This window comes from Phascolarctos cinereus, unplaced genomic scaffold (assembly GCF_003287225.1).
Source record: "Phascolarctos cinereus isolate Bilbo 61053 unplaced genomic scaffold, phaCin_HiC Scaffold_1;HRSCAF=81, whole genome shotgun sequence".
Classification (NCBI taxonomy): Eukaryota; Metazoa; Chordata; class Mammalia; order Diprotodontia; family Phascolarctidae; genus Phascolarctos; species Phascolarctos cinereus.
Genome location: NW_027555514.1, coordinates 128636377 through 128659838, shown reverse-complemented (window position 1 = coordinate 128659838; position 23462 = coordinate 128636377). Strand labels below are relative to the sequence as shown.

General features: G+C 37.4%; 1 protein-coding gene across 3 annotated transcripts in view; it reads right to left on the bottom strand.

Moving 5' to 3' along the window:
• CTTNBP2 (cortactin binding protein 2) overlaps positions 1-23462 on the bottom strand; it is a 193285-nt gene that overhangs the window by 24537 nt on the left and 145286 nt on the right. For all 3 annotated transcript variants that reach the window (XM_020976040.2, XM_078154098.1, XM_078154100.1), the window contains 6 exons: positions 20193-20371; positions 17564-17769; positions 16940-17122; positions 9992-10055; positions 8025-8157; positions 6009-6110 (listed from right to left, as the gene is read on the bottom strand). In XM_020976040.2, coding sequence (XP_020831699.1) covers positions 6009-6110; positions 8025-8157; positions 9992-10055; positions 16940-17122; positions 17564-17769; positions 20193-20371 — 867 coding nt within the window. The remainder of the gene's footprint in view (positions 1-6008; positions 6111-8024; positions 8158-9991; positions 10056-16939; positions 17123-17563; positions 17770-20192; positions 20372-23462) is intronic.

Below are 23462 nucleotides of genomic sequence, written 5' to 3'. Positions count from 1 at the left end.
AACTACCTGAAATTAATTCTATTTAAATCTTTACTTTGCCTGCTTTTCACTCAAGCCTCCATTACTAGTGCATGTTAACATGTGCTTTGATATTTAGTGATTTCAATGTAAAATTGTGGGCAGGCATGTGATAGGATGGTGAAAAATGTGTCGGAAAATATGGTTCAGAAGTAATAAGCAAGGGCTTAACGGCTCATACACAGAAGTAAATCACGAATACATCTAGAAAAGGTTCAGAAAGGGTTGGACATGGCAAATACCAAATAACTAAATGTGAAACTGATACATTTTAATAGAGAGGAAATAGCTTATTACTGATGTGGGAATCATTTCTGAATAAACTATACACTTACAGTCAGACCATCAACGTGTTAGAACAAAGATAGAATTAATACCAAACCTGAAGGAAGAACAAAAATGACAAAGAAATAAGATAAGGAATTAGGAAAAAAAAAAGGAGGGGGGCAGGTAGGTGGCAGTGCAGTGGACAGAGCACCGGCCTGGAAGTCAGGAGGACCTGAGTTCAAATTCAACCTCAGACACATAACACTTACTAGCTGTGTGAACCTGGGCAAGTCACTTAACCCCAACTGCCTTACCCCAAAAAATATATATATTGGAAAAAAAAGGCAAGGAATGAGAATAAAATTAAAATTAGATATTTCATGAATGTAAAAGGAAAACAATGATTTCAGTCTTGTGTTTTTTTTGTTTGTTGTTGACATTACCTCCAATCTTACCGAATTCTAAGAAGCAGGACAGTACATTTCAAAAAAGGAACAGCTGAGACATAATGATGACATCTACACTGCTTCCCTCTCTAAAGTCTATCACTCAATCCACAAACCCATTTGGCTTTTTAAGCTCCATTAAATGTGTCCCTAAAACATGAGTAGCAAAAATTGTCCAAAACAAAAACAAACACATAAACATACACCAAAGTTCCCTCTCTTTCCTTTGAATTCATAGCACTTTGCAATCAGATAAATTGTTTTACTGGTTCTGCTCACAACATTTTCCATCATCAGTTTGTATAAGTCTTTCCAGGTAAGCTGCTATAAATTTTTTTTATATGTATGGGTCCTTTTCCTTTTTCTCAGATCTCTCTGGGATCCAGGCCTATTATTGCTGTTACTGGATAAAAGAGTATGCACAGTTTATCGATATGGGACTGGGGGGAGAGTTCCAAATTGCTTTCCAGAAGACTGGACCGAGTCACAACTCCATTGACAAGGCATTAACTAGGGTCCTAGGCCAACATCCCCTCAAATAACTGTCATTTTCCTTTCCTTTCCCAATCGAATGGGGGGGAGGGGACCTCAGGGTTTTTTAATTTGAATTTCTTTAATTATTAGTGATTTAGACTATTTTAAAAATACAGTTGTTGATAGTTTTGATTTCTTCCTTTGAGAACTGCTTGCAGATATCTTTGTTTAGTGGGGAATGGCCCTTGTTATTGTAACATATTTGAATCAGTTCCTTTTATATATCTTGGATATGAAATATTTACTAAAGGATTTTTAAAAAATTTCTGCAATTTTTCATAGTTTATTGTTTCCCTTCTAATTTTAGTTGCATTTCTTTTGTTTGTGTTAAAACGTTTTAATATCCTACTGTCTATTTTATCTTCAGTGACCTCTGTCAGCTCTATCGCTGACTGAATGTAGCACTGGGCCTGGAGTCAGGAAGACCCAATTTCAAATTTGGCCTGAAACATTAGCTGCGATGGATAGTGGCCAATTACAGCTGAATTATTCTTACTCCTTTCCCTTTTGGCTGGGTGCAATTGGTGACCATTCCTAAATATGTACCTTCATTTACTTTGCTTTACTTAACTAGTTTTATTTCTCACAAACATTTGCGAAAGGCTCAGATGTGTATTTCCTCATGTCAGTGGAGAGAGCACCGGACCTGGAGTGAGGAAACCCTAATGATTCAAATCTAGCCTGAGACTGACTGGCTGTGTGACCCTGGACAAGTAGCTAACCTGAGTTTGCCTCAGTTTCCTCAACTGTAAAATGGGGATAATAATAGTACCACCTTCCTCCCAGGGTTGTTGTGAGGGTCAGAGGAGATATCTGTAAAGTACTCAGCACAGTGCCTGAACATAAGGAGATATTTCAATGTTTGTTCCTTTCTCTCCCCTTCTATAGCTCACATTTGGTCATGAACTCTTCCCTTTCCAAAGTTGTGAATAGTTTTTCCTTATTCATTCCTTTAATTTGTTTACTTTGTAATCTGTTATATCTATCTCCTGCCTCTGAGCATTTACTAAAGCAGTCCTTTCTCAAACTAAGCTGCCAAGCATTCAAACTCTACTACAGAGAGTGCAATTATGATGGGCTGGCCACATTGTTTACACATGCTCACTTAAAAGACTATTTTATGGAGAACTCACACAGGGCAAGAACTCATCATTGTGGTCAGAAGAAGTGATACAAGGACACTCTAAAGGTCTCTCTTAAGAACTCTGAAATTGTTTGTTTTTTACGGGAGACACTGGCACAGGAACGCCCTGCATGGTGTGCTCTCATCAGAGAAGGTGCTGTGCTCTATGAGCAAAGCAGAATCGAAGTAGCTCAAAAGAAACACGAGATGCGAAAATTTAGAGAATCTACCCCAAATGGTCACATGGATTATTTGCGCCTAACCTATGGTAGAGTATTCTGAGCTTGCACTGGTCTGATCTGACACAGTGGAACACACTGTAACTTGACTCTAGCATAGTGTTGTCATTCTGGTCCTCAACAACTACCACCCCACACCCCACCCCACTCCACCCCCCTTCCTTCTCAACTCAGCCTCTCAGACTCCTTATCCTTCTTCAAAGATTAGTTCAGGAGCTATCTCTTCTTTTGAAGACTGCCTGGACTTCCCTATCTTCCATTTTTGCTTTTGTATTTCCAGTGCATCTCTAGTCATCCTGATTGACATCTGGCCACTGGACCCAGCTGGCTCTAGAGGAGAAAGTGAGGCTGGGGACCTTACATAGCCCTCCCTCACTCAAATCAAAGTCAATTGCAAGTCATGTCATCATCTTGGTCCTCTTCGAGAATGAAGGACAAACCACAACCATACAGCCTAACAAAATAAATCTTGGGGATTCTATGTGCATAATAATTTTTTTCTGAATTAAACTGAAATTCTTGGTCTTTTTCAAATGATACATTTAGAATTTTAATTTTAATAAGATGAAGCACCTTGTCATTATGTATTGCCTTTGTGACAGTTTCTGTTTGTTTGGTTTTTTAGGCAATTGGGTTAAGTGACTTGCCCAGGGTCACACAGCTAGTAAGTGTCAAGTATTTGGTATGAGGCCAAATTTGAACTCAGGTCCTCCTGACTTCAGGGCTGGTGCCCTATCCACTGCACCACCTAGCTGCCCCCTCTCAGTCTTTTTCATATAGTTCTCCTCCCTATCTCCCACCCCAAGGTGGGCAGTATAGATAGGAATAGAATGCTACACCTAGAAATAGGAAGAGCTGGCTTTGAATCTTTCTATAGTTTTTTTTTTTTAGTTTTGGGACTCAGTTTCCTCATCTGTAAAAAAAAAAAGATAATAACAGTACTTGCCTCAAAGGGTTCTTGTGAAGATCAAACGAGATGATGTACAAGAAGTGTCTTTGCAAACCTTTAAGGGGCTATAAACTTCAGGTGTTATTTTTGTTATTATTCCATCTTGCACATATGTAGTTAATTCTTTTGAGAAGTATATATGTTTATACGTATTTATATTAAGTTCCCTCTTATTAGATCTGCCTCGCCCTCTCACAACTTTTTGTATCCTGATTCTGTTGGCCAATGTCATAGCTTTTTATTGGAGCTCCAAGTCTTCCACAAATTCAGTAAGCATACCAATTATAAATTCATTTATTTTAACTACCTATAGCTCCCATTCTTAAGTCATATTTGGTCCAATTCTTCCAATCTGAAGACCACTCTCAGAGAGAAGGTGGAATTAAATAGCTGTTGATCAGTTCCAGTTTATCTCTGTCGTCTGTTAACATTAAAGTTACACTCATGTCTCACAATTGTTGGCTTATTCTTTCTGACAGAACAGTGCATAGAGAACTGGACTGGAGCCAGGAAAAGCTGGGATAAAATTGTGCCTGATATACACTGGTTCTATAACCTAGGCAGGTCACTTAACCTTTCTGTGTTCTAAGCAACTCTCTAAGACTAAAAGTACTAGTAAATGTGTTGACCTGAATGGGTAGAGGGAGTTGTTTCCTCTAGGAATGCCCTATACCAATGGAATGACAGGTGTAGACACTATCCCTTATTCTCTCTGAACACAGTCTTCATTTAAAACCAATGTTACAGATTCACAGGTGTCTCTAAAACTACCAATGAGATACTAAGAATGCATGAGGTCATCATATTATCATATCAATTATTACATTATATATTTGTTATATTTGTTGTCAAAAGCCCTGATAATAAATAATAAATATAACAAATACATAATATAATAATTGATATGACAATAAATCACAAGACCTGTGATTTCATCGTGATAGGGAATTTCTAGAAGAGGCAATGCCCTTTACCAGTGCAGCCTGACAACTTCTCTGTAACTTCTAGCTTTATAAAATTGTCCAGAATATTTGGAAGTTAAGTTACTTGTCCAGAATCACTCAGAAGGTAAAACTGGCTCCAAGGCCATCAGATCTCTATGCATTATGTCACACTCCCACTGCTGTGTCAAAGGAAAACATGTACAATGTCCTACTGCTTTCTATGTGAAGTGTGCCTCGAGGCATCATCTAAAGAGTGATCACTGTACCATGATGTTTCCTGACAAGTTGATCTCTCATGGTGTAACACTGCTTCAACCTTCTGCCTAAAGCCTCCAAAAAGAGGTGTTTTGTTTTGGTTTTTGTTTTTGTCAGGCAATCAACAAGCATGGATTATATGCTTACTGTGTGTCAGGTACCAGGATGTGATGGAGATATAATGTAAGGGAAAAACAGTTCCTGCCCTCAATGAGTTCATTTTCTAACAGAGGTAACAACATGTAATTAACTGGTAAATCTCTACAGTAAATGACATTCTGTTGTGATTTGTCCTTTATTCTTGAAGAGGACCATGACATCAGGAAGGTGATGCCATGACTTGCAAGTGAATTGGACTTAATTGGGAGGGGGGGTGCTGTGCAAAGTCATCAGCTTCACTTTCTTTTCCAGAGCCATCTGGATCCAGTGCCTAGATATAGATCAGGATGACAGGAGATGGCCCCAAATGGAATGTAATTTCAGAACTGAAGGCACTAGAAGCTAGAGGGACTGAGGAAAAAAAATCATATAGGAAGCAGGACCTGAGCTGAGTTTTGAAGGAAGCCAAGGACACAAAGAAGCAGAATTCCAGGCCAGGAGAACAGTCTGGAACAAGGACAGGAAATGGAATATTGTATGCAAGGAATAGTAAGTAGGTTGGCATAGCTGGTTTGGGGAGTTTGTGGTGGGGAGTAAATTGTAAAAAGATTGGAAAAGTAGGAATGGGCCAGATTGTGAGCAAATTTAAATTTCAGAAGACTATATTAAATGCTGGATGTAAGAGTTTGCTGCTCAAGTTGAGTGTGTGGGTGTGGTGGGGTAGGAGATGACATGGTCAGATTTGCATTTTAGGAAAATCACTAAATCATTTGTGTGGGGAGAGACTAATTAGGAGGCTATTGAAACAGCCCAAGTGAAAGAGGATGAGTGCCTTACTGGGAGGTTGTGTGAGTGAGAAGAATAGGCTATGTATGAGAAACATTATGAAGATAGAAAGGACAAGGTTTGGAAAACAGATGCAAACCTGGGAATATGGTGGTGCCTTCAGCAGTCATAGAGAAGATGGGAAGAAGATTTGGAGGGAGAAGATAATGAGTTCTGTTTTGGACATGTTGAGTTTGAGATGTCTATGTCAACCATTTCAAACTGTGACCCAAAGCTAACAACAACCTTTATCATTCTCAAGGTTTCCTACTGAGGAGCAGTGGTGGTAGGGACAAAAGGGGTCCTTACCTTTTGTGACACTGGCACGCTTGGATTAAGAATGGCTGCTGAAAATCCAGGGTTATTTCGTGAGCAACCAAATATCCGTAAATCATCCCTGGAATCTGCAATCTGGAAAAATATATTGCCAGTTAAAATTTTCCCTTATGTAAATACAATGCCTCACTGTAAAATAGCTGAATTAAAAGAAGGGTAACTGACCTGATCCAGCTAGGTTGCTCAGTGGATAGAGCTCTGGGTCTGAGGTCAAGAAGACCTGAGTTGAAATTCAGTCTCAGAAACTTACTAGCTAAGTGACCTTGGGCAAGTCATTTAAACTGTTTGTTTCAGTTTCTTTAACTGCAAAATGGGGGTAATAATAGCACCTACCTCCCAGGTTCTTGTGAAGATCAAATGAGAATATTTTGTGAAGTTCCTAATACAGTGGCAGCACATAGTAGATGCATGTAAATGCTACTTATTATTATTGCTCACAATTACTAATAGCCTAACACCCTTGGCATTTTTCTGTGCAGATAAAGTGTATTTGGATCCATGAATATTTTACTTTAATGACTTTAAGACTCAATGTGAATTAAAGAAATGAATCGAAGTGGAGACTTAACAAATGGCATTCTCCATGAGAAGATTCTGATTTAAATGGAAGTTAATAGATTTAGAATTGAAAGGACCTCAGAAGCCATTTTACAGATGAGGAAACTGGAGGCCTAGGCCCACAGTCACATGGTTAGCAGAGATCAGAGTTGGGACACGAACGTAGGGACTCTGAAGTCATTACTCTTTCCACTCATCTATATGGCTACTGAACAGAATTTACACAAAAGATTAAAATTCACTTAATAGATAATGAAGGTGGTAAATTGTAAGGTTATTTACCAAAAGCTTTTCTCCCCATTAGATTCTTTTGCTTTGGTTAAACTCACACAACATTTCTAATAAGGACAACTCTGGTTTGCAGATTGCATCTATTAGAAGGAAATAGCTATTTTTGTGTAACCCAGCAAGTCATTTTATTTCAGTTCTACCTACCTACATTCCCTTCCTGGCTTAAAGACATTTTCTTGATAGGCTGGCAGATGGAAAATCTCAGTCCCTGCAAACAATGGGTAAATGTGGCACTTACACACTTTCATGTGACTCCAGGATCAAGGATGATAATTTTTGTATGTCAAATTTTGTGATGATTAAAAAGGCTAGAGAGACATAGTTTCTAGGTAATTTAATCATTTTATTAATAAGGCCAGTAGGTTATTAATAAAAGGATGGTCATTTGACCATCCCCCTTAGACCAAAGATAATCATGGCGGTGGGCTCACAGTTTATATAACCTTCCAATAGCAGCTGATGTCAACCCATCATTACCTCACCCTTGGACAGAGAAAATATCTCTATACCAGGCCATTCCCAGCTACACCAGACCACTCCCAGCCTAGGGCTATCTAGACAAAAGGATCTGTCTCTACCCAAGCTGGGGTAGAACACAATGGGTTTTCCTTACCCTAGATTAAATTCCTTGTAAGGTTGGATGGGGTCTGACCAAGATCAGGAAAGTCAATGCAATCTCATTATCAGTAATGTCTTCAAGAAAACTGAACTTTTCAAAATGAGAAATTTAGAAAAAGTGGAGCCCTCTGAAACTCCTCAAGATATTGTTTATTAATAATCATTTCTCTCATTACCTCATTTGATTCTTGAGAGGTGTGGCCTCCTCAATGAATCACCAACTGATATGACCAACACTTCATCAAGTGTTTCTAAGTATGGTACGATGTGAGGGGGAAAACGGGGAGAAATTGATAGACGCATTGACAAAGCCAAAGTGAGCAGTCCCCTTTAATAAGCAGACCTCACAGATAAAAGACACAAAGGGAAGAACAGTAAAAAAAAAATTCATAGATGTTATGCTTAATGAAATATGGCTCTTATGCCTATACAATGATGCCCAAGGGCTGATGTCAATCACATGAGCCATGAATCTTTTTAGGTGCATGAAATCTTAGCAACTCAAATCCATTCACTACCTACCTTGCTGATATCAGATTCAGATTTGCTGGAACACATACTCTGAAGTTCTCTCACAAGGTCTACCTCATCATCTGAGCCAAGAGACAATCGTTGATCTAGATTCAATCCTTGTGGATGGTCATTCTCTAAAGAGCTATTAGAAATTTTAAAATAAAAAAAAAAAGATTTAAAAATGAGAAGCTTTGCTATCCAATACAGTATTAGGTGGGAGACTTCTACAAACTATTTACAAAAATCTTACAAATTCTATCCTATCTATTCCTAAGTCTTCAGGCTTGGCCAAGAAAATCTAGCAAGAAGTTAGGACAAAATTGAGAAGGATGGTGGTCTACAGCACTATCATTGGTCCTCCTTGGTAGTACTATCAAATGAATTCCAAACTGGTTTGGACACAGAGTTCAATCCGTCAGAAGACAATGTGAAAGGAGATTTGGATGGAATGCCTCAAGAATCTATTATTGGCCTTGTGTTAACCTTTTATCAATGGCTTGGATAAAGGCAAAATTGGCATACTTAATGAATTTTCAGATTACACAAAGCTAGGACGGATAGACAATAAGTTATATGATGGAGTCAGAATCCAAAAAGATAATGTGATATTTTATTTTCCTTGACTATTTATATTTCTTTCAAAGTCATCCAAAAAAATTTAATATAAATCTTAAGCTTCATCAAGAAGCATAGTGTCTAGAACAAGGGAGGCTATGATCATTCTGTACTCTGCTCTGGTCAGACCACACCTAGAGAACTGTGTTCAGTTCTGGATGCCATATTTCAAGAATGATATCAATAAGCTGAAGAGCATCAATAAGAGGGTGATCAGGATGGTGAAGATACCCGAGATCATGCATAGTAGGATTTTTAAAGGAAATTTAGAATGTCAGCAGGGAGGAGAGAACTTAAGGAAGAAAATTATAGCTAACTTAAAATATCTGAAGGATAGTAAAAGATAGATTCAACTTTTATTTGAGTCTTGTACAAAATGAATAATATGGAAATGTTTTACATAATTACACATGCATAACTTCTATCTAATTGCTTACCATCTCAGGGACAGTGAAGGGAAGGGAGGGAGGGAGGAACAGAACTTGGAATTCACAACTTTAAATAAAAATGTTAAAAAATTGGGGAAAAAATAAAGTTGATCATAATCCAAAATTATATTTACTATGTGACATGGAATCAAAATTACCACTATTAGGGTATAAGGTGGTACAATAACTTGCTTGTAAAAGGTCCATATATTTAGGTTGCAATATACATATTCCCCAACACAGGTACTCCCTTTTGTAGGCTTTGAGAACCAGAGGTCCTGTAAAAACAGCTTTATGTAGAGAAAAAAAACCCATTCCTAAATTCTGAACTTTCTGCTTGGCATGGGAAAAACAAAAGGACTACACACCTTTATACCTTCAGGAAAATAACAGCAAAACAACCCACCTACTCCAAAATTACTTTAATTCTTAAGCACATATAACTTTATATCATCATTTAAAAATGCATTAAGATTCTTTCCCAAATTTGACATTAAAAAATGAAGCCAATGATAGTGCATATACCTCCATGAAACTAACAACAAGAAAATCAATTGCTCAAAACCTACTTTAACTCTTAAGCAATGGTAATACAATTCTTGTATTATCCTTTAAAAATGCATTAAGAATATTTCTCAAATTTGGAATAAAAAATAAAACCAATGCCATTCTGACCTGGTTGAAAGGGACTACATATAATGATACTCCATTATATTAACTATAAGAAATTTTCGAATGCCTCACACTGAATTTGTCCTAACACAGAATCATTAGGTTAATGAAATACAGTCACAGCATAAATTAGTAACCAGAAAAACACAGTCTCTCCAGCTATGCCTTCTTACTCTTTTTCATCTTGCAGACAAACTCTTATGACAAACCAGGTTAATCTTTCATTTTTGCTAAAGGCTTGAAATTTGACAACGTACTTACTTTTGTTTCATTAGAGAAGCAATTCGGTTGCAATTTGGCTGCGATGTGTTCTTACTTTTTGTACCTGGGAAGGGGAAGAAAGCCATTTAGCAGTCTTCAACAGCATCTCACTGTTTGTCTCCACCACCAAAAATAGATCATGGTGACTTTGGAACTTAAGAAAAAGCTCATAGAACTTCTTGTGCATCCTACTCATTGTCTTATGGACAGCCTCTTCTGGTTGAGTGTTACCTCTCAAGGCAGAAAATTTCAACAGAAATTGTAAATTTTCGGGTGTAGGTATTGCATATGATGGGCGCATCATAATTTATCGCTTATTTTTGATTATTATCAAAACCAGCAGGACAGAATGGCTAGAGAAATGACTTTCTTTGTTCCTGATCAAATAATTTTTGTTAGTCAAGTGCCCATTTCCCAACCAACAACTTTTTTCAGTACATATACTTAATAAAAATTTTTAATGATACCAATCTTTCCTTCCCTGGTGACTGACCTAATGGCTGACAAAATCTGTTATTTCTGAAGTTGGTTCTCTAAGATTGCTATGAGATCCCTTCAGCTGGATTAGATCACCCAATCTCCTTGCAGTTTTCATCCTTAAAACAGCCTCTTAATATAATTTGTGTCTAGAAAAAAAAAATTTTGGTCTTAACCAATTTTTTAAAAAAATGTTCACCTGGGAGGGTCCCCCCCCCCCCGCCTTTGCAGAGGTTATTCCTTTTAAGCTGCTAATGCTTTTCCTGGCCCTCTCCTTGAGTTTTTTTTTTTAACCTTACTTTTTTTAAATTAATTATTTTTAGTTTTCAACATTCACTTCCACAAGATTTTGAGTTCCAAATTTTCTTCCCCTCTTTCCCCTCCCCCCAATCCAAAACGGCATGCATGCTGAATACCCCTTTCCCCAATCTGCCCTCTCTTCTATCACATCCCCCTGCAACCTATCCCGTTCCCGTTCCATTTTCCTGTAGAACAGGATAGATTTCTATATTCCACTGCCTGTATATCTTATTTCCCAGCTGCATGAAAAACAATTTTTAACATTTGTTTTTAAAACTTTGAGTTCCAAATTCTCTCCCTTCCTCCCTCCCCATCCCCCCTCACTGAAAAGGCAAGCAACTCGACATAGGTTATGCATGTGTACTCATGCAAAACATTTTCATAATAGTCATGTTGTGAAAGAATAATTATAGTTCCCTCCATCCTATCCCAACCCCCATTTATTCTATTCCCTCCTTTGACACTGTCCCTCCTCAAAAGTGTTTGCTTCTGATTACCTCTTCCCCCAATCTGCCCTCCTTTCTATCATCTCTCCTTCTCTTATTTCCTTCCCCCCTATTTTCCTATAGGGTAAGACAGATTTCCATACCCAATTGCATGTGTATGTTATTCCCTCCTTAAGTCAAATCCGATGAGAGTAAGATTCACTCCTTTTCTCTCATCTCCAACCTTCTTCCCCTCTATTATAAAAGCTTTTTCTTGCCTCTTTTATGTGAGATAATTTACCCCATTCTACCTCTCCCTTTCTCTTTCTCCCAGTACAATTCTCTCTCACCCTTTAATTTTATTTTTACATATCATCCCTTCATATTCAACACTGTGCCCTTTATATATATATATGTGTGTGTATATATATTCAAATATATAATACATATACATATATATGTATTCCTCCAACTACTCTATGTATATATGTATGTATGTATATATAGTCCTCCAAGTACCCTATGTGTGTGTGTATATATATGTATATATACATATATACACATACATACATATGTATGTATGTATGTATATATGTATGTATATACATATTCCTCCAACTACCCTAACAGTGAGAAAGGTTTCATAAGTTACAAATATCATCTTTCCATGTAGGAATATAAACAGTAAACAGTTCAACTTTAATAAGTCTCTTATGATTTCTCTTTCCTGCTTACTTTTTCATGCTTGTCTTTGAGTCTTGTATTTGAAAGTCAAATTTTCTATTTAACTCTGGGTTGTTTTTTTTTTTTATCAAGAATGCTTAAAAGTCCTCTATTTCATTGAATATCCGTTTTTTTCTCCTGAAGTATTATACTCAGTTTTGCTGGGTAGATGATTCTTGGTTTTAATCCTAGCTCCTTTGACCTCTGGACTATCATATTCCAAGCCCTCTGATCCCTTAATGTAGAAGCTGATAAATATTATGTTATCCTGATTGTGTTTCCACAATAACTGAATTGTTTCTGGCTGCTTGCAATATTTTCTCCTTGACCTGGGAACACTGGAATTTGGCTATAATATTCCTAGGAGTTTTCCTCTGAAGATCTGTTTCAGGGGGTGATTGGTGGATTCTTTCCATTTCTATTTTATGCTGTGGTTCTAGAATATCAGGGTAGTTTTCCCTGGTAATTTCTTGAAAGATGATGTCTAGGTTCTTTTTTTTTTTCTGATCATGGCTTTCTAGGTTCTTTTTTTTTTTTTCCTGATCATGGCTTTCAGGAAGTCCAATAATTTTAAAATTATCTCTCCTGGATCTATTTTCCAGGTCAGTTGTTTTTCCAATGAGCTATTTCACAATGTCTTCTATTTTTTCATTCATTTGGTTTTGTTTTATAATTTCTTGATTTCTCATAGAGTCATTAGCTTCCACTTGCTCCATTCTAATTTTTAAGGAGTTGTTTTCTTTAGTGAGCTTTTGGACCTCCTTTTCCATTAGGCCAATTCTGCTTCTTAAGGCATTCTTCTCTTCACTGGCTTTTTGGACCTCTTTTGCCATTTGGGTTAGTCTATTTTTTAAGGTGTTATTTTCTTCGGTATTTTTTAGGTCTCCTTTAGCAAGCTGTTGACTTGTTTTCCATGATTTTCTTGTATCACTTTCACTTCTCTTCCCAATTTTTCCTCTACTTCTCTTACTTGCTTTTCAAAATTCCTTTTGAGCTCTTCCATGGCCTGAGACCAATTCATATGTTTCTTGGAGGGTTTGGATGCGGGAGCTTTGACTTGGTTGTCTTCTTTTGGTTGTATGTTTTGATATTCCTTGTCACCAAAATAAGATTCTATGGTCTGCGTATTTTTCCCACTGTTTGCTCATCTTTCCAGCTAATTACTTGACTTTTAAACTCTTTGTTAAGGTAGGCTCTGCTTCCAGTATAGAGGGTGTAGTGTCCCAAGCTTCAGGGGTTTTGTGCAGGTGTTTCTGGAGATACATCTAGGGACCTGTAAATTTTCAGTTCTCCCAAGGTGGTATGATCTAAGGAGAGTTGTTTGCTCCTTTCGTGGCCTGTGCTCTGGTCTATGAGTGACCACAAGCACTCTTTTCTGCCTTGGAACTGTGAGGAGGATTCTCTCTGCATCACTGCCAGAAGATCTGCCATGCCAGCCCTCCTCCTCACCCCAAAACCGCCATCCCCGACTGTGACCCAGATCTAAGCACATGCAAAGTAAGAGAATCCTGCCTCAGCACCAGCAAAGCGATCCCTGCAACCCCTCTCTGATCAGCCTCTCGATTCCCCTACCATCTATGGCCTAAGAGCCCTGGAAGCAGCAGAGAGCTCTGGAAGGAACAGCCACTGTGCTAGGGCTGGGGCCAGACCTCTCTCACCCAGGTCTGGCAGACCTTTCCTACTGACCTTCTAAGCTGTCTTTGGCATTTGTGAGTTGAGAAGTCTGGAAAGTATGACAGCTGCCAGTGATTCAATACCCTGAGGCCTGATTCAAATTCATTAGGGCCCTGTCTTTGCCTATGAGGCCCATGCTGAACTGCACTCCTCTCACTGCCCAGCGCAACAGACCTTTCCCATCAACCACTCAGGTTGTCTTGGCCTTTTTTTATTTTTTTAGTGAGGCAACTGGGGTTAAGTGACTTGCCCAGAGTCACACAGCTAGGAAGTATTATGTGTCTGAGGCCAGATTTGAACTCAGATCCTCCTGACTCCACCTAGCTGCCCCTCAAGTTGTCCTGGGCTGGAAATTTGTTTTACTTTGTCTTTTTGTGGGTTCTGCTGCTCTAGAATTTGTTTAGAGCCATTTTTAAAATAGGTATTTATAGATTTTTATGAAAATATAGGAAATATATTTGATTGTAAGCTCCTTGAGGGCAGGCACTGCATTTTGGCTCTATCTGTATCCCCAGGACACTGTCTGGCACACAGTAGGCACTTAATGATCAACTGATTGAAAATGGCTATCTTGAATGCATTACAAAGTGACTTCTTCCATGTGACTGCATCTTCATTTGGACAGGAAAAGAAATCAGCTTAATTACTATCACTTTTTCTTATCAAGCTTCCATTTTCACTCAGGAATATATGTTCATGTATAGAGCTGTACACTATTTAAAAAGGTATATTTAGGAGTAATAAATTTTAAAAACTAAGATAAGACAATATTCAACCTTAGAATCAATAGGGAGAGGGCCACAAGAATTTAGTAAGAGAATGACATGGTCAGATCTATACTTTAGGAAATCTCTGGTGGCTATATGGAAGATAGACTTGAGAGAAGAGAAACTTTTGATAGGGAGACCAATTAGTCTAAATGAGAGGTGACAAGATCCTTAACTAGGGCAGTGGCTATGTCAATAAAGAAGGGAAATCAATTTAAGAAATGAGGAGAAAGAACCACAAACTTTGAAAACACTGGATAATATGGAAGAGGGGAGAGGGAATGTGAAGAGGCAAAGATGACATGGAGGTTGTGACTAGAAGAATGGTGACGCTTTAAACAACATTAAGGAAGACCTGAAGAATGGTGGGTTTAGAGGGAAAGAGAACGTAATGAGTTCTGCAAATCCATTCATGCCTGTTTATCCTGTTTGTCTTACTCTGTCCCACCCAAAAGAAACAAGTGGAGGCAGGCAAAACTCTTACTCATAGGTCACTGTCCAGAAAGGCAAGGACACTTACCACAGCCACAAGGGGATACAGGTGACAGAGAGGGGCAGTGGAGTTTTTCCAGTGTTACCTACACAGATGCTGTGGCCAGCATTGTAACTGCCTTTAGGAGCTAGCAATTAGGTGATACAATTGATAGAATGCTGGGCCTGGAGTCAGGAAGACCTGAGTTCAAATCTGACCTTAGACACTTACTAGTTGTGGGACCTCAAATCATTAACCTCTACCTTCCTCAGTTTCCTCAACTGTAAAATGGGGATCATAATAGCACCTACCACCTAGGATTGTGAGGATCAAATCAGATAATATTTGTAAAGTGCCTGGCACATATTAAGCTCTTAATACATGTTTATTCCCTTTCTCCTCCTCCTTCTCTTGATACCTAACTCAGAAATGGAAGGGGGGAAGGAAAGTAGCATAGGTGAGTGCTGGGGATTAAGGGTAGATAAAATTGTATTGTAGATAAGCCCTACAATTAATTGGCTATCCTAGTGAGGATAAGATGCTGCCAGTCTTCCCACCATGCAGTTGGTTGATCACACTTTGCCACAATGGACCCTACTGCTATAGTTAATGAATCCACTGACACGTCAAAGACAAGGTGGCACGTGAATTAAGTTTTGAAGGAAGATGGGGGTCTTGAAGGTCACAAATTAGGAGGGAATATATTCCAGGAATATGCAACAGCATTATGAATATACAGAGACAAGAGATGGAATGTCAAGTTCACGTGACAATGTCTTTTCTAGGAAAGCAGAATTTTAGGATAGTCACTTTGGAAGCTACGTGGAAGTTATTTATTCCAATCTTATTATTTTTCAGAGAGGCAGCATGGAATGGTGGAGAGAGCTAACTTTGGAATTAGCAAGATCTGAGTTCAAGCCCTTCTTCTGACAAATACTAGCTGTGTGACGCTGGGCAAGAAACTTTATCTCGGTGATCTAGGCAACTTTCTAATACTACAAAATGGAAAGTAGGTGCAAGCTTCCTCACCTGGCACTTACCTATACCAATGAAATCACAGGTCTACTCTCTACCCTTTTCCCTAAATTTAGAGATAAAGAGATGGAGACCCAGAGAATTTAAGTGATTGACTTCAGGTCACAAAGCTGAGACTAGAAGCCAGGTCTCCTGCATACCAGGTTAGTGTCCTTTCTACATTTTATTATGCATAATTTTGATATTAGATGAACTAAGAAAAAAGATAAGTGGTTAAGAACAGAGTAGATATTTAACAAATACCAACATAAATTTAAATAGCAGAATGAATATTTTCTAATACTGAGACCATCAAACAGCATTTTAAAAAACATACTGTATATTAAATTGAGAGGATGTCCATCAATTGGGGAATGGCTGTAGTATATAATTGTAATGGAATATTACTGTGCAATAAGAAATGATGAGCAGATGGATTTCAGGAAAACCTGGAAAGATTTATATGAACTGATGCAAAGTGAGGTAAGCAGAACCAGAACACTGTACATAGTAACAGTGATACTGTACAATGATGACTGTAAATGACTTAGGTATTCTCAGCAATACAATGATCTAAGACAATTCCAAAAGACTCATGATGAATGCTATTAACCTCCAGAAAAAGAATTGATGGGAGTCTAAATGCATACTGAAGTGTATTATTTTTCACTTTGTGTATTTTTCCCCCTTTGTGTTTGTGTCTTCCTTCACAACATAACTAATATGGTAACATATTTTGCATGATTGAACATGTATAATACAAATAAAATTGCTTACTGCCTCAGGGAGGGGGGACGAGAGGGAAAGAGAGAGAAAATCTGAAACTCAAACATTTTTTAAAATGAATGTTAAAAACTGTCTTCAAATGTAACTGGAGAAAATTAAAATATTGTTTAAAAATTTAAGAAGAATGTAAAAAATACTGTATAATAAAGGCTCTTTATATAAGATCAGAATTTAAGAAAATGAAGATGGGAAATTGTAGGAGTTTATCTAAGTTGGTATATAACTATAATAACAAAGGAATGTTTTTTTTCATAGAGAAAAGAAGCTATTTGCAACACATCAAGTCATATTTCCTTAGGAAGCTCCTTACCTTCTGGACTTATCTCTTGTTTGCTCCAGGCTTGTGATGTGGCATGGCCAGACTTCTTTCGGGGACTAGTGTTCACCTTTCTCCAGGAGTTACTATCTCCTTTCTTCTTGCTACAATTGTAACTTGAAACCATGGAGAGAGGGAAGCTTCCTCCTTTGAAATCAGCTATATACTGATCTAGCTCTGAAACAACACATTTTGCAATGTGAAGGACTCTTCACAACATATGTACAGTATTCTGGAACGTTTCCTGAAGAACCTGATTCACCAAATCACAGATACAGATATTACCCAAACAGTAAGAGATCCCCAAGAGTACATAAGAGGGAAATGATTTAGAAATAGGCAAAGCGGATAAACAAGGGTGTTGAAAGGCAGAGATTAGGAAAGAGGTCATTCCCTCCCAAGAGGACAATTGACAAAATTTTGCTTTTATATCTAGCAGCTAAATTGAATTTCTGTCACCGGTCAAAATACTATTTCTTTATAATGAAGATAAACAATGAGATCAGAGATCAGTGGAAATGGTGAGTACAAGTAGGTCCATAACTGTATTCGGTAATTGGGAGCTATTGTGTCCTGTGATTCATTTAATGGTAGGAACAAATAAATGGGAACTTGTACCTGCTCTGGGAAGAGGACAGCCATGCAGAACTGCCTTATTTAGCAAAATACTGAGAGCAGCCTTCACCACAGCTTGCTGTCCTTGGCTGGGTTGTTTTCGAGCAGTTGTCTGTCCCAGGCCAATCTGCCTTTTCACAGATGCTCTTGACAATATTGCTTCTTGAACTCTGGGAGCAATGACAGCATTCCACAATTTGGACATCCACCTGGGAAAACGGAGAGAAGTCACCATTTGGCTGAGACAGCAAACACAGTTTTTCATTCACATGGCTATGATTGCTCCAAACCACAGCAGTACAGAAGTATTCAGGTTGTTCTGGAGATTTTTCTACCTTTTCCAGTGTTGCTTTCATTTTGAAGTAAGTGGGAATATTTAACACTTCAAATTGCACAAGCGGTTTTTTTTGTTTGTTTTGTTTTTTGTTTTTTCTTATCAGTGTGCAACCAGGAAGACAATGGCATAATGAGCTGTTAATTTCCACAATTTCAAATAACATTTTGACGTCAAAGATTAATTATGTTTGCTTAAATGCCAATATTTCCCGGAATGCTACAACGGATGAATGTGACAATCACTTGATAAATTTTCTTCTTTAGCTTATCTGCGAGAATGGCTTGCTCTTGTTCATGAGGCCGCTAGGTGGTGCCATAGTGCACAGAGCTCTTGGCCAGGGGTCAGGGAGACCTAAGCTCATTTCTCTCCTCAGATATCTAATGGCTGTGTGACTTAAGGGAAGTCACTTCACTGTTTGCCATCTAATGGCTATGTGACTTAGGGCAAGTCACTTAACTGTTTGCCTCACTTTGCTCAACTGTAAAGTGGGGATAATAATAACACCTACCTCTTAGGGTATCAAATGAGATCAGGATAAAATGAGACAATATTTGTCAATATTAGCCCAGTGTCCAGCACATAACAGGTGCTATGTGAATGTTAGCTATTGCTGTTGTTCCTGCTGTTTCCCAAAGGGCAGTAGGTTGAAGAGGGTTTTACACTAACTATACAGAGGTACATCATGGTACAAAAATGTAGGCTTGAAAAACCAGGTAAATAATGCCATAGAAAGAGCATTTATTAAGCACTTACTATGTGCCGGGCACCATAAACATTCACATAAATTGTAAGATACATGAATTAAACTGGGAACTTATTTGCAGATCAAATCCCCTATTTTTTTTAAAAACCAGGAATCTTTTTGCAAGGTAACTAGTCATACTATGATTTCCTTTTCTGTTTCTTTAAGTTTGGATTTTTGCATATCTGATTTTATAAAAGTAGGTTATGCTTATGGTTATAGTCATACTAGGAAATGGAAGATGTAGCTTCTCCCTAGGGTGCCAAATTTAAAGGGTACCAAAATATAGAAATAACTGTCTTAGCAAAAATAATTAGTTCAAAAGTAGGAAGCTAGTGGGTGGTAAGCCAACCCACCGCCACCCAGCAGTGTTTTCACACCAGCATCTCAGCATCTGTGTCTCCTCCATCACTCCATGACCCTTTATAGAGGGCGCAGGTGTACTTCCCGTAAGAGCAGCACGTGGTGGTTGCCCAAAGCATAACAATTCTTAATTATGGCTCTGCACATAGTTGCACATTCCTAAGAATTAGAATATATCTTCCTTCAATTGTCTATGGTAAAGACAGGCAGGGAACAAATGAATAAATTAAGTCCACAGATCATTTACAGCTTCATTTTAGTCAATAATTTCTATTTCCTTCTCAACCAAATGTTTTACAATAGCCTTTCATAACTAACATGAATTTTGCTTTCTATAATTTTTTTTGTCTACACTGAAAGCTGGAGATGTTCATAAGTAGGTGGAAAACAGAATAGAGGAAATGAAGAGGTATCCATACACAAAGATTTTAATTAGTGGGTTTTTTAAAATAATGAGAACATCTTCAACCTTAACCACAGTTAGAGAAGAAGTCTTTTTTCTGAGATTTAAGATTAAGATTATCTTAACTATATTTTCCAAGCTTTAAAAATTATGTCATTTATATTTGCTAATAAATATTCCTCCACTATTTAAATGCAAACTGAATGGCTTTTCAAAGCCAGAACATATCTGGACATGAAAACCAATCACACCTTTAATTATAATAAGGAACTTGAAGGAAGTTTTTTGAGAGAGAGTTTAGGGTATTAGATAGAATGCTGGACTTAGAATCAGGCTAACCTGGGGTTGAATCCCACATTAGCTACTTAGAGCTTTTCACCCTAGGCAAGCCATATTACCTGTCTAGTCTTCATCAGTAAAATAAGGGGGTGGGGGCTAAATGCCCTGTAAAGTCCTTCCTACTTCTGTCTCCAGCTCCTATAACTGTTAACAACTGAAATAAAAAAGAAGTAGGTTCTTACTGACACATTTCCCCTAAATCTCTTGATAAGAAAAAAAATATTTCTCCTCATTAAAATGATTCTTTTTGAATATAGGAAGAGTCTGAAATTCAAAATTCAGCAAGAAAAGTAAAAAGTGAGTAGTAATAAGATTCTCATACACATACATCTCCACATAGTCTTCAGATTGCCTATAATTCCCCCTTCGCCTTGAATATCACAATTTCTCTCTAGAAGCATCCATTTCTACACCTTTGAACTTGAAAACAAAGAAAAAAGTCACTTACTTCACTGTTGCCTGAGCATGTCCTGGAACTACTGGACAAGAGAGGAAATATTTCGGCCCAATCAGTGCTTCAGGTGTGCCTAACTGAGACAAGCAGGAGTTCAGCTGGTGCCAGACAGTAAGAGTCCATTCTATGACCTTACACACGGGGTCACAGGGTGAGGGCACTTTACCTCTGAACTAGAAAGAGAGGAAAACAAGACAGGCTTTAGTCTAGTCCTATTGGCCTCGGAAGAGTCCCTTTCACTTATTTATAAAGACATTTGTAAAACTATTAGTTAAAAAGATGCAACCAATAAAAATGTGGCTAATACTGTTTGATGGATATAGTGACACCTTTATTGGGCCTATACCCAAAAGAGATCAAAGAGAGGAAGCACAACCCATATATATAAAAATATTCATAGCAGCTTTTTTTTTGTAGTAGCAAAGAAATGGAGACCAAAGGTGTCTCTATCAATTGGGGGATGGCTGAAGAAATTATGGTATATAAATGTAATGGAATAATATTATGCTATTTAAAAAAAGACAAAGTTCTGAGAAACATGGGAAGACTTGCATGAATTGATATATAGTGAAGTGAGCAGAACCAGGAGAACAATTTATACCATAACAAGACTGAAAGACAAACAACTTTTAAAGAGTTTGAACTTTGATCAATGCAATGGCCAGCCACAATTCCAGGGGATTGAGGATGATGTACGCTACAGATTTTGTAACAGAGAAATTTTGTTTTCAAGATGGAGAATGAACATGTTTTTGAACATATCCAATGTGGGAATTTTGTTTACTACATATATATGTTAAAGGTTTTTTTGCTTTTTGTCTTCTTTTTAAAATGGGGACAGGGTTGGAGAAAGGGGGGGGAAATAAATATTTGTTAACGGAAAAAAAAATGAAAAAAAATAAAATAAACATGGCTGAGTTTCAACTTACCTATCACCAGACTGAAAGTGGACTGGATACAGCAGACATGGGAAGGATGGTAGAAGGCAGGCAATGACTAATATTTATTAAGTCTCCACTGTGTCTAGAACTTGGTGCTAGGTATAGAGGGAGGTATAAATTTTAAATAAGACATGGCCCCTGTCTTCATGGAACTTAAAGAGTCTAGAAGGGATGGATAGGAAAACAAGTATAGAACAATAATGCAAAATATTACATGACAAGAACATCAAAGAAGTACAGAATGAAGTTTTATGGGAAGTCTTGGAAAGCCCAGTGTGTTGAATGAATACCTTCCCTTTCAATCTGAAATGAACGATGGTAAGTGATGATCCTTCTCCCAATAATGAACTACTCTGCGGGAGGCAGGATGGAAAAGGCACTCCTCAGACTCTGAAGCTTCTCCTCAAACCAAAACTCAAGCTTTCTGACTAGATAAGACCCTAGATAAAATAAGTGAGGGACAATATAATATTTCTTTGTCTTCTGTGATTAGGAAACACCACACATTCCCTGGTGGGGGAGACAGAAGTGAGTGCAATTTCCATCTGATTTTTAAAATTATTTTTTAATTTAAAAAAATTTATTATAAATTTGACAAACATGAACATTACCTTACCCTAAAAAAACAACAAAAGAAACAAAACAAAAAAGATTGTATATGATACTATGATACTTTTTCCCCTTCTGAACTTCATTTTGATTGATCTTTTTAATGTTTTATGGATGATATTTTCTTTCTTTTTTTGCCTCACTAACCTGACTTCCCTCAAGTTCCCCTCATAAGTGTCTCTCCTTCCGCAATTAAAAAAAAAAGCTCTTCTTTGTAACAAATAAGTAAAAACTCAGCAACACAAATCTATATACATTGGTCATGTCTGAAAATATGTCTCATTTGGCCCCTCTAGTTTACCACCTTTATCAGGAGGCAAGAAGCGTGATTTTTCATGGGTTTTCAGGACTCATGATTGGAGTTCTTGAATCTATCATAGTTGTCTTCCTTCATAATATTGTCATCATAGTATAAATAGTTCTGCTCATTTTACTCTGAATTAATTCATATTCCTCGGTTATTATGAATTCATTCATTTTGTCATTTCTTATAGCACAGTTACATTCCATTACATTCATTTACCATGATTTATTCAGTTACAGTTATTTCCCAACTGACAAGCATTCATTTTCCAGTTCTTTGCTATAACAAAAATAGTTGCTATAAATATTTTTGTGCACATGTATCCCTTCCCTCTTGCCTTGATCTTATTGAAGTATATCCAGTAATGATATCACTGGGTTAAAGGATATGCACAGTTTAATTACATTTTTGGGCAGACTGCCAAGTTGCTTTGAAGCAATTCACAATTCTACCAGCAGGACGGTAACATGCCTACCTCCTCCCAACAACCATCCTTCTTCTTTTCTGTCATCTTTGCCAATCTGACTGTGTGAGGTGGAACTTCAAACTCATTTTAATTTGCATTTGTGTTATTAGTAGTAATCTGGAGCATTTTAAATTGTGATTGTTGATAGTATACCTTTTTTCTTTTGAGAACTCACTTTTAACCACTTTTTCTACTGGGAAATAGCTGTTGTTTTACTCTCTTACCTCACTGTAGTTTGGGGGTAACCCTGAGTTACAAGTCAGAGTACAGGGACAGAGATGTCTATCAGCTGAATATCAACCCATCTACATTCATAGAAGCTCACTAATAGAGGTTTAACTATCAAGTGGATAATATTTTTGGCCCAAAAATAAATAAAAACTGTCTATTTACAGTCTATTGCAATGTATCATGTATATACCTTTTCTGTATCTACTTATTTGCATATTGCCTTTCCCATTAGATTGTGAGGTCTTTGAGAGCAGGTACTATCCTTCACTTTTCTACTCTCCGGTGCTTAGCACATTGTAAGTGCTAAATGAATGTTTACAAAGTATGAAAGATTTGTGATTTTTGTCAATGTCAGCAATGCCCATGTGGACAAAATCTCAGAATTTTTGAAGTAATGGGGTTTCAAGGAGAGAGAATTCACTGTAGGATAGGTAGCCTTAGTTTGAGGTAACATGTTTAATTTGGAGTAACCTGACATTATATAGATTTATAGATTTATAGCACAATGAATTCAGGGATTCATATTTTTTCTTAAATAGGGAAGTATTTAAACTAATGGTTAGCTCATATGGATTCAAAGACATTCATTTTGGTAAAAGTAATAAAATTGAATACTCCTGAGTACCTGTAATATGTTGGTCTTGTATCACAGTTACTGGTTAAGTTTTTTTTTTATCTAAAGTAGCAATTTATCTAAATTATCTAAAATTACC